This window comes from Centroberyx affinis, unplaced genomic scaffold, assembly GCF_046629955.1.
Source record: "Centroberyx affinis isolate AG114_WGS23_722 - 3 ecotype Tasmania unplaced genomic scaffold, CSIRO-AGI_Caff_v1 ptg002364l_1, whole genome shotgun sequence".
NCBI classification, from domain to species: domain Eukaryota; kingdom Metazoa; phylum Chordata; class Actinopteri; order Beryciformes; family Berycidae; genus Centroberyx; species Centroberyx affinis.
This window is the reverse complement of record NW_027280624.1, coordinates 363,537-377,749: the sequence shown is the minus strand read 5'-3', so window position 1 is coordinate 377,749 and position 14,213 is coordinate 363,537. Positions and strand designations below refer to the sequence as shown.

General features: G+C 38.6%; 3 protein-coding genes across 3 annotated transcripts; all 3 read right to left on the bottom strand.

The window, feature by feature from the left end:
* Positions 1-317: 317 nt before the first annotated feature.
* Positions 318-1,217, bottom strand: LOC139655991 (hemoglobin embryonic subunit alpha-like). The gene is made up of 3 exons (XM_071533444.1): positions 1,059-1,217; positions 714-921; positions 318-533 (listed from the first exon to the last, which is right to left on the bottom strand). Exons 1-3 carry the CDS (start codon positions 1,151-1,153, stop codon positions 405-407), a joined length of 432 nt encoding a protein of 143 aa, XP_071389545.1. The 5' UTR covers positions 1,154-1,217; the 3' UTR covers positions 318-404.
* Positions 1,218-5,127: 3,910 nt separating this feature from the next.
* LOC139655976 (hemoglobin subunit beta-2-like) lies at positions 5,128-6,248 on the bottom strand. Its single transcript, XM_071533419.1, has 3 exons — positions 6,091-6,248; positions 5,649-5,871; positions 5,128-5,369 (listed from the first exon to the last, which is right to left on the bottom strand). The coding sequence occupies exons 1-3, from the start codon at positions 6,180-6,182 to the stop codon at positions 5,241-5,243; spliced, it is 444 nt and encodes a 147-aa protein (XP_071389520.1). The 5' UTR covers positions 6,183-6,248; the 3' UTR covers positions 5,128-5,240.
* A 1,262-nt stretch (positions 6,249-7,510) lies between these two features.
* Positions 7,511-8,405, bottom strand: LOC139655992 (hemoglobin embryonic subunit alpha-like). Its single transcript, XM_071533445.1, has 3 exons — positions 8,252-8,405; positions 7,907-8,114; positions 7,511-7,726 (listed from the first exon to the last, which is right to left on the bottom strand). The coding sequence occupies exons 1-3, from the start codon at positions 8,344-8,346 to the stop codon at positions 7,598-7,600; spliced, it is 432 nt and encodes a 143-aa protein (XP_071389546.1). The 5' UTR covers positions 8,347-8,405; the 3' UTR covers positions 7,511-7,597.
* Positions 8,406-14,213: the final 5,808 nt, after the last annotated feature.

Genomic DNA, 14,213 nt, shown 5'->3' with positions numbered 1-14,213 from the left:
TTACTATACTATATAATAATTACTATATACTATACTATATAATAATTGTTTAGTGCAATAGCCTATAAAACAGATAATCCGCAGTGGTCCAGTTAAGGATTTGGTAGGCTACACCCTTGCTATAATGCAGTACGATTGAGATGCCATATAAATAGCTGGCTCTTGTTAAATAAAACATATACAGTAGGTATTATAATTACTCGACGAGGCAGCAATAGCTCTTTATTAATAGATTAATTTCTGCATTATAACATTTGGTTGAATAAAATACACTCAACAGAGTCATTACGTGAAAGAAAGTGAAAGAAACCAAAGTGTTCAGATTGAAACAGATCCATTTATTCAAGACATTCACATTTTCATACAGCTGACACTGCAACAATCATGTCAGCATCTGGGTCTGTTTAACGATACTTCTCGGACAGGGCCAAGGCGAGCTTGGCGAGGAACTTGTCTACAGACACATGAACCTCCGGGGTGAAGTCGTTGGGGAACAGAATAGCCATAACCACAAGTATGTTATGGGACAGAATCTGTGAATGAAAAGAGAACAGAAATGTAGGCTATAAGATACTGTGCGTAACTGCCCCTCTTTCCCCTGATGGACTCGTGGAACGATGGAAAGGATTCATAGAATTTATGACCATAAAATTCATTTGGATGATGTCCATAGTCACTGATGCTATTCTTTTAGGAGAGCTGTCACGACTCACCTTGAAGTTAGCGGGATCCACTCGCAGCATGAAGGCGTGCAGCTCGCTGAGAGTGAGCAGGCCCCCGGTCAGGTCGTCCATCTTCCCAACGGCTTCCATCACGCCGCGCATGATGGTTATGCCATGCTTCCTGACCATAGGAGCCCCGGGGCTCAGGTCCTTCCAGTGGGCGAAGTAGGTCTTAGTCTGGGGGTACACTGCCAGAGTCCTGAGAGAACAGGGACAATTGAGACATTACGCGTGCGCAACAGGGAGCCTCACGCTTGTAACGCTCTTAAATGTACGCTAAACTGTAGCCTAGTGTTTTCTAATGTAGCCTACAAAGAATTCCTAAATCATCCTTACCTCGACAGGGCATCAGTGCCGATGTCATCAATCTTCCCAGGAAATTTGTTGAAGAAACCCTTCACAACAGCTTTGTCTTTTGCGGTGAGACTCATTGTTGCTTTTGCTCAGTCGTATTCCTGGCTCGGATCCAATCTTTGCGTGGGGGTTTATGTATTGGTGTCTTATCTGCATCAGCAAACGCTGCCTGAAGACTCCACCTCCGTTACTGTGCCATTGGCTGTCGCTTATCTGCCTGATTGTTTAGAAAAGAATCATTGGTGCACAGCCAAGTTTGTAGGTGTGAATACAGAGGTGTGGCCCCGGACAACTCGGGGTGCGCAAAATGCTGCGCACACAATCCCACAGTGAAGCTTGTAGGTCTCCGTTTGGTTTTTCCAAAAACTCAGCCGTCAATAGAGAGTAGGCTATTTCAATCGTCATTTTCACTCTGTAGCTGCTGATGATTGCTTAGTTGAGTATTCCTCCAGCCTATGGCCTACATCACTACATACACATGTTTTACCCTTTATGTCACCTTTTTCCCAGAGAACCTACCAATTCCTAAAAAAAACGACACATTTTCAGTTTCAAACATTTTTGAAGAAGCCAGTGGCAATAGGATTAAATGCACCGCTGTCTCTTTATTTTAACCAATAAAACTCAATGTTTCAAAGATTGGACACTTCTTAGCACTGAAATGAGGGCATTAGCCTAGGTAGGCTACTTTTACGTTTAAAAATAATAAGATACACCTCGGCACAAGTAGAAAATGCCTGGAAATCTTCCAGGCAGCATCTGGATTTTATTGGAAATATTCAGAAATATTATTTATTTCACACTTTCACACTTCATGTAGCCTAAATGTTTGTGAATGCCTAAAAGTGTGTCAGACTATATTTGGTTGCACCACAAATTTACCACAAGGCCAATTGGCATTTTTCAAATGCCAATATGCCAGGCACCATCTCACCTGCAGTTGCACAATTTCACTGAAATATTCTGAAATGTTGAGATGATCCTTTCCAAAATTATGAATCAAGTTTATATTCTCACTGGCAAATCATTTGCCCCATGGGCTTGGACTCCACTAATGGTCGCTTGCGGCTATATTTTATTTATTTATTTTGTCTTTATTTTTATTTTTATTGAAGAATTGCTCATTGAATTTAGTGCCACCGAGATCAAGAACGTGTTCCAAAAAAAGACAGCAGCAACACATTACTAGGCTACTGATTACCGATTAATTGGCCACCAATGGATTGATTCTTGAGTCATAAATACCATTGCCATTGCTGTAACCCCAAATCATAACAATCATGAATATTAGTGCAGGAGGTGGACATTGAGCTGTCATGTTCTTGGCTCTGGTTTAGCCACCAAGCCCAGTTTTCTCTGTTCAGATAGGCTACACAACATTTAGAGTCATGATCAAGCGCACGTTCAACTCTGATAATATGAGGATGCATTTTCCTACAATGCACGCTCGTTTCTTACATAAAACGGTCACCGATGTGTGTTTTTTAGGGTATTTTACAACCGTTTAACGGCGGGGACTGAAACTGACCACAGGGATTATTTGCCAGTTTTTGCGCATTTCTCTGTTTTCTCCTTGGTTATGGACTACACATACTAATAAGCCATATCCTCGGATAGGCCTATATGTTTTTCAACATAGCCTAGGTCAACTGAATTTTCTGCACTTTTCTGTAACTTTTAGGCTTTTTTAACTACCAGTTTTACGGTTTTATATCATTGCTAATTTTATTTATTTTATTTTATATTTGTCACTCTTGGTATAAGGAGATGAGTTTTTAAACTAGTTTTTGCTTTCATTTTACACCTCTTGTGAGGAAAACGTATAGTAAGATATTTTTTGCAGGATTATTATAGAAATAATAGGGCTATCTTGATATCATATGACATAAAAAAAAAAAAAAACATATTGTACAATATGGTCAGTATAAACTCACTATTGAGTACCACAGACACACTAAAGATCCCTATAGGATTACTACAGGGGTATTAAAGTGATTTTTCATTGGGGGGGCATAAAAGAAAAAAATAATTTATTATAAAACTGTAGATAAAATGTTAGATAAACATAGAGTGATGTGAGTAAGGGGAATGGCTGCTGCAGAATATATGACGGTAACTGGAGGACAGTTTGGGTCCTTTGGGCTCTGTGAAATGATAAAGCCTCGAGTTGGTGAACACTGCTCGCTGTTGGTCTACCCTGATGTAAACGCATATTTGAGCTGAAATTATTGGGTTAGAGCGCCCTCTAGTGGACATGTACACGTCCACTACCTCCCTAACATTAATACTATGGAAACCAGTGATGAAGTGGTAAATGAAAAGATGGGTAAACTATGACCTGCAGTTTGTGAACATCATTAGGCAAATAACCACCAATATTATCAAAAATCAAAAGTTGTAATCTATTCTTTTCCCTCAAGAGACATCTTATCTTCACATAACTTACATCAGTTTATGTAATACAACTTACTATTATGTATAGGCTACATTATGACTTTATGTGTTAAAGATTATGTCAGTCTAAACAGGTGGGTGAACTGAGTTAAGGTGGTTTTACCTTGTTACATCTCTGATGGGGACCTACACACACACTAAAGGGAGAAGTAGTGTGATACTGCAGCCTATGATTGACAGACTGACAGTGCTAATCACTTTATAGAACATTGTAGTACTCTCCATTAACGAATAAAACAATAGTAAGTCACATGGGCCAGAAAACTGCTGCTGCACTGCTCTGTATGGGTTGAAACGTCTGGCCACACTCCAATCAGTGATGCCATTCAGGTATTTTGCCATTGACAGATGATGTCAAACACCTGCTTTGAGTTTTCTGCACTGTGTGATTTAGTGTCGATTTACTTTTAATGAAACTTCAAAATGGCCACAGCTCATCAGGGGCTTGAACTCACAACATTGTGATCCAAAGACCTGAGCTTTACCACTCTGCCAACTTCCACTTTGGCGTGTACTACAGTGGGGAAACAAAACAAAGGGACAAGTGATAGGTCACAGGTGCTAGTCCAAACCATATTGAAAGCCTCAGAAAGAATATTATAACTGTACTAGCGTGCCATATTAATCAATTTACACATGTCTTTACACACATCATGTTGACAGTCCAGCCACCATTTGTATTTAGTTTGATCAAGATTGATCAAACTATCTTGAACATATCACATTGTCAATTTATCAAACTATTTGCAGCTGCATATTTCCATCTACTGTGCGCTCAGTTTTCAAGATATCATTATAATTTTTGGGCTGTTTACTAATTAAGGTATGGCGATTTCAAAAATCATGTTGTTTTTTTCCTGAAACGTACGGTTTAGGAGGAAATACAATAGGGTTCCAGTACTACGTGCTTGGACAAGAATAAATAGTGCAAAAATAAAGTAAAATAAAATAAAAACATACAAAAGAAAAATCCAACAGGCAGCAGTAAATTTGTAGTTGGCCGAGCATCTCAAATTAAATATGATAAAATATTAAATATAAATAAATATTTGTATTAAATGTAGACTAAGTAGGCTATAATTTCACCAGACAACTGCTTTTATTTATTATTTATTTATTCATGTATTTATTTATTTTATTCTCCTAATTATGTAGGCTACCTGATTGGTGCTTTGTTTTGTCTAGTATATGTTTGGTGTCTTAAGTGTCTGCTGCTGTAACAATTTGAATTTCCCTCTGGGATTAATAAATTCCTATCTATCTATGCGGACTTTAATCAAGTCGAATTCAAGTTTCTGAACTGCTTTCTGAATAGCTCTGAAGAGGCTACAGCTCATCGTCTGTGCTGTAATAGCCTATCATTTTGGCTACAGTTGTTTTTCTTTTCTTACTTTTTTATCAATAGGTGTAAATATAATCTAATAAAAATATACTGCACCATTACATATTACATTTATTGTATGACATGTATTTTGTATGGCTTTGTAGTTCTCTCTCTTTTTTCTCCCCCATCTCTATCCATCTATCACTAAGCACACATTCGCAGGTCGGCGTATAGCCCAGACACACGGTCAGACAATAATTCAATACAAAAACGTTTTGATGACAACTACGCAACTTTTATTCTTGTTTTAAAGATAGCACAGTTAGTTTGTGGAAATCAGTAAAATCAAGCGTCATGATGGTTCTCTTGCTCATGCTGCCAGACTTTTAGTGGTACTGCCTTCCCAGGGAGGAAACGACGACGGTCATGAACTTCTGGAAAGCTGCCTGGACATCAGCAGTGAAAGCAGAGCCCATCTGTTTGGCAAGCACGATGGTCAGACAGTCGGCCAGCAGCTGAAAACAACAGACAAAGATGTTTAATATGTGGGTAACATCATGTCCGGATTATCCCACCAAGCACGGAGCAGAAAATACCCACTAAATCAGATCAATACCAAAACAATACCAAAAATACAATACCAAAAATAAAGATAACCGAATAGGTCTGAGACGGCATTTATAGTTACAAATTAATCTACGTATTAGAGTGGATGAATCTGTTACTTATTATACTACTTATTTGAACTTATTAGAATATTAGAATAGGAAACCGGTCGGAGATATGTAGGCTACCCTGAAGTTGTCGGGGTCCACGTGAAGTTTCTCGGAGTGCAGCACGCTCAGCTGAGCATAGGTTTCCTTGATGTTGTCCATGTTCTTCAGAGCCCGGTCCAGACCGTGCAGGATGGTCGTCCCATGGGCGGCCACCATCGGGTTTCCAATAATGGCTGCGGCATTGTAGAGGTTTCCAAAGTTGCCAAAATACCTCTGAGTCCAGGGGTAGACGACCAGGCACCTTAGCAAACATAAAAAACCTAAATGTTAGAGCTAAATCGAGACATGGGGTTATATAATCATATATATATACATATATATAGGCTATAGGATATATAATATAATATATATATGTATTATTATATATATTATTATATATGAAAATGACTTGGACTGACTTGAACATTGAGGAGAGGAACATTTGGGGCATATTTGCAGTTTACAGCAGTAAATGTAATACCTTGACAGAGCTGCAGGGCCAATGACATCATAGTCAATCTTGGAGAAGATGTCCTGGATGATTGCGCGCTCGGAGTCTGTCCACTCGACCATGTTGACTGTTCAGAGGTATCCTCAAGACTAAGTGTCTTCCTGTTGGTGCAGACTGAAGGCACTGCATATATAGGCGGTTTATCTCACCGACTCCTCCCATAGACAAGCAACTGTCTGAGGGAAACAGCTGGCAGCCCAGACATTGAGACAGTGATAGTGACCTACTCCCTGGTGATTCATACATTCTTGTCTGATTCTGATTCTGCTCTTTCTGTCAGAGAATAGGCTTATCTGAATGCAGGCATATCAGGCTGATGTGGACAATAATTTGGAAAGTAAATAGTCTACATTCAAATATGATAGGATAAAAATAAGCTGATGCGTGTTGTAATAATGATAAACTATTGATGAAATATTCTACTCTGTTCTCTCTGTGATTAAATGTTTCAAAAGTAGGTATACCTACACAATATTATTATCATTATTATTATTATTATTATTATTATTATTGTTATTATTATTATTGTTATTCTTGTTATACTAAAATCATAATCATAAGAATGAACAAAGCTGTACATAATTTTAGTAAATTTAAATAACCTATTTAGTCATTTTAACAAAATACTTAAACATTCAATGAAGTGTACCTGGAAACAGAAAATATATTTATTAATATTGTGCTATTACCAATATATATACATATATATATGTATGTATATATATGTATGTATGTGTGTGTGTGTATATATATACTGTATATACAGTATATATACATATATATATACATTCATATTAGGCTACTGCTGCTACTACTACTATTGATAATATATTATTAGTAATATTATTAGTATTGTTATTGTTATTATAATAGGCTAACAATAATAGCTAATGATAGTTTAAACCTTTTAGAATAAATGAACATTTGACAAATCTATGTGCATAGAAAAAAATACAAATAGCCTATAGGCTTACCCATTTTCTTTTTTATAATGATAGTGTATAATATTATGTAATGCAATTGTGTAGTGCAATAGCCTATAAATTGAGCATATTTCTGCATTGTAGGCTAATATTGTTCAACCAAGTTTATTTGTGACTTGCAAAGGACATGTCTGTGGTTTTCATCATATGACTATGAAAACAGATAATCCGCAGTGGTCCAGTTAAGGATTTGGTAGGCTACACCCTTGCTATAATGCAGTACGATTGAGATGCCATATAAATAGCTGGCTCTTGTTAAATAAAACATATACAGTAGGTATTATAATTACTCGACGAGGCAGCAATAGCTCTTTATTAATAGATTAATTTCTGCATTATAACATTTGGTTGAATAAAATACACTCAACAGAGTCATTACGTGAAAGAAAGTGAAAGAAACCAAAGTGTTCAGATTGAAACAGATCCATTTATTCAAGACATTCACATCTTCATACAGCTGGCACTGCAACAATCATGTCAGCATCTGGGTCTGTTTAACGATACTTCTCGGACAGGGCCAAGGCGAGCTTGGCGAGGAACTTGTCCACAGACACATGAACCTCCGGGGTGAAGTCTTCGGGGAACAGAATAGCCATAACCACAAGCATGTTATGGGACAAGATCTGTGAATGAAAAGAGAACAGAAATGTAGGCTATAAGATACTGTGCGTAACTGCCCCTCTTTCCCCTGATGGACTCGTGGAACGATGGAAAGGATTCATAGAATTTATGACCATAAAATTCATTTGGATGATGTCTATAGTCACTGATGCTATTCTTTTAGGAGAGCTGTCACGACTCACCTTGAAGTTAGCGGGATCCACTCGCAGCATGAAGGCGTGCAGCTCGCTGAGAGTGAGCAGGCCCCCGGTCAGGTCGTCCATCTTCCCAACGGCGTCCATCACGCCGCCCATGATGGTCATGCCATGCTTCCTAATCATAGGAGCCCCGGGGCCCAGGTCCTTCCAGTGGGCGAAGTAGGTCTTAGTCTGGGGGTACACTGCCACAGTCCTGAGAGAACAGGGACAATTGAGACATTACGCGTGCGCAACAGGGAGCCTCACGCTTGTAACGCTCTTAAATGTACGCTAAACTGTAGCCTAGTGTTTTCTAATGTAGCCTACAAAGAATTCCTAAATCATCCTTACCTCGCCAGGGCATCAATGCCGATGTCATCAATCTTCCCAGCACATTTGTTGAAGAAACCCTTCACAACAGCTTTGTCTTTTGCGGTGAGACTCATTGTTGCTTTTGCTCAGTCGTCTTCCTGGCTCGGATCCAATCTTTGCGTGGGGGTTTATGTATTGTTGTCTTATCTGCATCAGCAAACGCTGCCTGAAGACTCCACCTCCGTTACTGTGCCATTGGCTGTCGCTTATCTGCCTGATTGTTTAGAAAAGAATCATTGGTGCACAGCCAAGTTTGTAGGTGTGAATACAGAGGTGTGGCCCCGGACAACTCGGGGTGCGCAAAATGCTGCGCACACACAGTGAAGCTTGTAGGTCTCCGTTTGGTTTTCCAAAAACTCAGCCGTCGACAGAGAGTAGGCTATTTCAATCGTCATTTTCACTCTGTAGCTGATGATTGCTTAGTTGAGTATTCCTCCAGCCTATGGCCTACATCACTACATACACATGTGTTACCCTTTATGTCACCTTTTCCCCAGAGAACCTACCCAATTCCTAAAAAACGACACATTTTCAGCTTCAAACATTTTTAATGAAGCCAGTAGCAATAGGATTAAATGCACCGCTGTCTCTTTATCTTAACCAATAAAATCAAAGATTGGACACTTCTTAGCACTGAAATGAGGGCATTAGCCTGTAGGTAGGCTACTTTTAGATACACCTCGGCACAAGTAGAATTTTATCAAAATGTCGACCTTGGAATAATATAAGCTTTAATAGGCTTGAATGTATGAGCAAATAGTGCCGTGTCAGCTACCAAAGACTGGGCCACTTCGTTTGTGGTAATTTTTTATGTGATTTCTTGGTAACACTTTATAATAACCATCATTAATAAATGGTAAATTGATAGTTAATTCAACTTTAGTTAATAGTTATTTTACTGTTAACAAATAATTAAATGATCATTAATAATGTTTACTAATTATTAGTAATGCTATAATTTATGTTATTTTATCATTCGTTTGTGTAATATAAAATCATTTGTTTATAAATTATATATTCTATCATAGCTTTTTACCCTTTTTACCGTCTCTTATCAGCTATGATACAATATATAATTTATAAACAAATGATTTTATATTACACAAACGAATGATAAAATAACATAAATTATAGCATTACTAATAATTAGTAAACATTATTAATGATCATTTCATTGTTTGTTAACAGTAAAATAGCTATTAACTAAAGTTTAATTAACTATCAATTTACCATTTATTAATGATGGTTATTATAAAGTGTTACCGATTTCCTTTATTAGGCTGTCAGCATCTTGGAAATTTTCTGAGTCACAGATTTCAACTGGCTGGAAATCTTCCAGGAAGCGTCTGGATTTTATTGGAAATATTCAGAAATATTAATTATTTGGAAAATTACATATTTTTATTTTTATATATTATTAATTTTAGCTCCTTGCAACTGTGTTTGGAGGAACACAGAGATTATCTGTACATGACAGGGACCTCGTTGTCTTATACTGTGTTGCTGTTTTGGGCAGATAGGCCTATTAAAAGAAGATAAAAGACAACTGTAGCCCGTTTATTTCCCGCTGCCCCCCAGTGACTGGAGTCATAGCATCTCAGTCACAGATTTTTGATAGGCTTACTGATGTTTGGTCTGTTTGGCGCATGAATAAAGTGGATGGCAAAGATGCACATGAGGCATAATTCATTGATGCTTCATGTTAGAGCAATTAAATTTGGTAAATAGGCTAGGTTGCAAAACTCCCTCACTGAGGCAAAAAAAAAAAAAACCCTGATCAGCCTGACCAGTTTCTCGCCATGTTCACCTATTTTTCACTATTTCTCCTGCAAAGTTGATCCAATCTTAAGAATGTTTTGCTCACAGCATGGACTTCTTAGATACTGCTACTGTGGGAGCCAATACATGAACATTGGGTTTTGCATGTGTAGTTTGGGACAGTGTCAGTGGGAGCAGTAGCCTTAAGGTGGACTGTTGCTTTAAGAAAGATAGGGCACCGTTAATTAGGTAGGCTGCTCGAGGAGGAGAACAATTAGTTTCAGTTTTGTGAGCCATGGAGCCACACGGTTTTCTTACCATGGTTGGGATTGTCAAGGTTAAGTTAATTCTTCTGGAGTCTATTTAAATCATTGACTCATCATCTATTGTGGAAAAACTTTGTATAATAAAAGTATAAAAACGCTTGGATTGACTCTCACCCATGTGTAAGGCCACGGCTATCAAAGGAACTAAAAACCGCAGCTACAGCTACTACCCAGAGTTTTGAAAAGCCAAACCGTTTTGGCCATAGTGCACAAAAGAAGTTGACATGATGCACAGGCAGTGAGGCATAGTTCCTAACCGCTTGCTGCTAGAGCAACCAACTCTCACATAGCCTGTGTTTGGGAGGGGCCCAGAAGGGTGTCAAGTGTGTCAGACCACATTTGGTCGCACTCCTCCATCAGGCCGCCCTTGCAATGGCACATTGTTTTACATTTCTCTTACACAGTTGCTTAATCTCCATCTCTAAATGTTAAACCGAATATTTTAACTGCCTACATCATTTTTGTATCGCAGAATGTTGATTCTTGTAACCATTGTGACGCACAAAAAGAACTTGACGTCGAAGACGCGCAAAATGGCAGGTTCAGCGCTCACGGCGCTCAGCGCTAAAAAGAGGTCAGGTACCTGTTTTGGGTCGTAAGCGCTCAAAGCGCAACCTTTCCATAGGAATTAATGAAAGAACAGCGCCAGCGCTTTTTTCTCAGGTTTTTGGTGGACACAGGGCCATAATTCCTTATAACGCCCATGTTTGAGCAACCACACTTCATGTAGCCTAAATGTTTGTGAATGCCTAAAAGTGTGTCAGACTATATTTGGTTGCACCACAAATTTACCACAAGGCCAATTGGCATTTTTCAAATGCCAATATGCCAGGCACCATCTCACCTGCAATTTCACTGAAATATTCTGAGATGTTGAGATGATCCTTTCCAAAATTATGAATCAAGCTTATATGGGCTCGGACTCCACTAATGGTCGCTTGCGGCTATATTTTATTTATTTATTAGGGTTCAAACCCCGAAGGGGTAGAACTCTCTTGTTTTTGTGCTGGTTTATTATTATTATTATTATTATTATCATTATTATTATTATTATCTTTTGCTTTCTATGATGTCACATTTTCAAACGTTGTCCCAGGATGAAATAAATATGTGTGGCTTTCGATCGCTAAAAGGCTTGGGTAGGGGGATGATGGTTAGGCCGTGCGCCTTTACGCACAGGTGAGGCAGAGGCACACTCTGATCCACGTTCACTCAGTGGACAAGGAAGGCTAATATAGGTAGCCTATATAGGCACAAATTAAATTATCGCCTGCCAAACTGAGAGTATGGTAGCGGTTCACAGACAACAAATGCAAACTATGGTCTATTTTCTCCACAGCTGTAGCCAGAACAGCAACTGGTTTCACCTCAAACATACTGCAAGTCGTTGCTCAGGGTCGATTGGCACCGCGTCATGTAAAATCAACTGCATAGGCTTTTTAACCATTGTAATATCAGTATTTTGGTATATTTTTTTCTATTAACACGAAAGGCCATGGGCTGGCGTTGAGATTTTCAATTTCAATTTCTGAAACACTGGAAATACTATGGTCTCGCTTTAAATGCCTTTTCAGAATTCTAAAAAACGAGTATTGTACCTAAATACATTTTTTTCAATTTTCTCCCTGCAACATACCCGCAAATTACACCAGTATGACGGGCGACAGGGCGTTGGTAGACAGATGTGAAGTCTCTCCCTCTCCTCCTCCCTTCTTCCACTGACCAACTCAGCGCCATCAAAACTCCATGTAAAATAATTTCACACATTTCACCTTTAGAACAACAGTATGATGAGACAGAGCTCCCGGACATGAAACGTGAGATATTCTGTCTGTGGATAAACTGAAAGATTAATTGCGCAATATTGTTCTTCTGTATTTCCATGGGACATCCGTGCGTAAAGCACGTCCCCAAAAGGATTTAAGAGCTCATTATATATCTACAAATATTTCACATTTAGCAAATGTTATCCATGTTGGTTATTTCCTGATTTAACACTATATAGCACTGTAAGGTAGGCTGTAGGAAACGTGAGCTGCGCTGCGTAATGGCGCATAAATACCTTATAGTTCGTTATTGTTTTATCATTTAATTGCTCAGTTCTGTGTGCCGTTTTGTTGCTCAAGCACGTTTGGAAATGTGCCTGTAATATTTAATATAATGAAGTAATGGCTACGCCTCCGTATATGTTGTATTTTAGACATTCATCCACAGATGCTGATTTCGTTGCGATGTTTTTTGAGGTAGGCTGTGGTGTTTTTCCCTACAGGCTACATTAGGTTACTGATGCGGTTTGTTGGTCAGAAGCCCGTAGTCCAGACAGAAGCTGAGTGATCGATCTCTCCATGGTCTCCTTCTTTCTTTTCTATATTCGTTTGATTTCAATTATAAATATTCATCCTGGACTAATGAGTAGTCCTAAACACCCCAGTGATATTATACCATTTTAAACTTTTATTTAGGCTACAAGAGCCATAACTATAAAAATACATACCGATTCCATAAGTAAAATAAATAATCACTTATAGGCTTTATGTGTGAGCGCTGTTGTTGCTGAATCGTGGAAAAAGTTTGATTATTGAATGACCTTTGTGTTAACAGCCACATATTTCAATATGATCTTTATTGGCATGCTCCTGGATGAGCCTATAAACTCTCTGCTTTCCGTCCGCCTTTCCAAAATAGGATGGGCCCAACACTTTCTCCTCTTTTTACTGTTTAAAAGAATGAAGATAACGTTGTTGTGACTGCTAGGCTACTTTCTGCGCCCATTTTCTCTCAGATAATAAACAGGATTTTCTTTTCTGTTGGTGCGAAAGTGGAACACTAGAATGCGAAAATGTCGCACCGGACCCGGTGTGTAAGCTTCACATGCAGAAAATCCTCGCACGAATTGTTGCTAGGTGCTTTTTGAAAAAAAAAGTTGCCAGGGTAGTCTAAAAAGTTGCTAAATCTAGCAACAAAATTGCTAAGTTGGCAACACTTCTAGCCAAAATAGTGTTAAAATTGGTAGTTTTTGCCCACGCAACTTGTGAGGTGCATGGCATCAGATCATGTTAGCAAGTCAACTATGAAAACAAACTGAGATTAGTATCATTTCATTGAAATGGTCTGTGTAGCCACGATTTAACTCTGAATTGGACCGGCTAATGTAAAGCCTGCTTAAGCCCATCCGGCGAAGTTAGTATTAACCTTTGAATTAGCATTATTTTTTGCTGTTACACATTCATATACACCATTCTCCGTATTTGACTTTCTTTCATTTCACAAGTAAATACAAAATGCAATTACGATTCTCAACCGCTAGAGGGCAGCTGCACTGCTTGAGAGACATGACGACTGCAACGCGAGACTTGACAGTTGGGAGGCGTAATGCTCCGCCCGGTGGAAGAAGCAGTCAGAGGCAGAGCAGAACTGAGCAGTTCACGCCACGTTTACGGCTTATTTGGTTTATCTTGTAAGTCGCTGTGTTTTGTCTTGTCATGTGTTCAATATGTATCTACATTATTTGTTATCATGTGCAGGAACCGTGCCATTTTTAGCGGTTAGCAATGAGTAAGCCATAGTGTGGTTAGCTTAACATGCTACCTAGAAAGCACATGTGCTGGCACAATATTCATGCACATTTCACAGCAGCAGACGATGTGAGTTCAAGTTGCATCTGTTTCTGTATTTCCTAAAACTAGTGCAGTGCCCGTTCAAAACGTGCCTGTTAGCGTTAGCATTCGCCTTAGCGGTTAGCAGTTGTGTTGTTGTTTAAAATGTTCCATGATTGTAGTTTTTGTAATAAATTACTTATATATTTATCATGTTTTAATATGTTGTTTAAAATGTTCCTGTATGTAATTTTTGTAATA

Excerpts from the sequence above, each read along its gene's own strand:
- LOC139655992 (XM_071533445.1), bottom strand. The coding sequence starts at position 8,346 with ATGAGTCTCACCGCAAAAGACAAAGCTGTTGTGAAGGGTTTCTTCAAC. Across the intron at positions 8,115-8,251 it reads GGCATTGATGCCCTGGCGAG|GACTGTGGCAGTGTACCCCC; the intron begins GTAAGGATGATT and ends CTGTTCTCTCAG. Across the intron at positions 7,727-7,906 it reads TGGATCCCGCTAACTTCAAG|ATCTTGTCCCATAACATGCT; the intron begins GTGAGTCGTGAC and ends TTTCATTCACAG.
- LOC139655991 (XM_071533444.1), bottom strand. The coding sequence starts at position 1,153 with ATGAGTCTCACCGCAAAAGACAAAGCTGTTGTGAAGGGTTTCTTCAAC. Across the intron at positions 922-1,058 it reads GGCACTGATGCCCTGTCGAG|GACTCTGGCAGTGTACCCCC; the intron begins GTAAGGATGATT and ends CTGTTCTCTCAG. Across the intron at positions 534-713 it reads TGGATCCCGCTAACTTCAAG|ATTCTGTCCCATAACATACT; the intron begins GTGAGTCGTGAC and ends TTTCATTCACAG.
- LOC139655976 (XM_071533419.1), bottom strand. The coding sequence starts at position 6,182 with ATGGTCGAGTGGACAGACTCCGAGCGCGCAATCATCCAGGACATCTTC. Across the intron at positions 5,872-6,090 it reads GGCCCTGCAGCTCTGTCAAG|GTGCCTGGTCGTCTACCCCT; the intron begins GTATTACATTTA and ends ATGTTTGCTAAG. Across the intron at positions 5,370-5,648 it reads TGGACCCCGACAACTTCAGG|CTGCTGGCCGACTGTCTGAC; the intron begins GTAGCCTACATA and ends TGTTGTTTTCAG.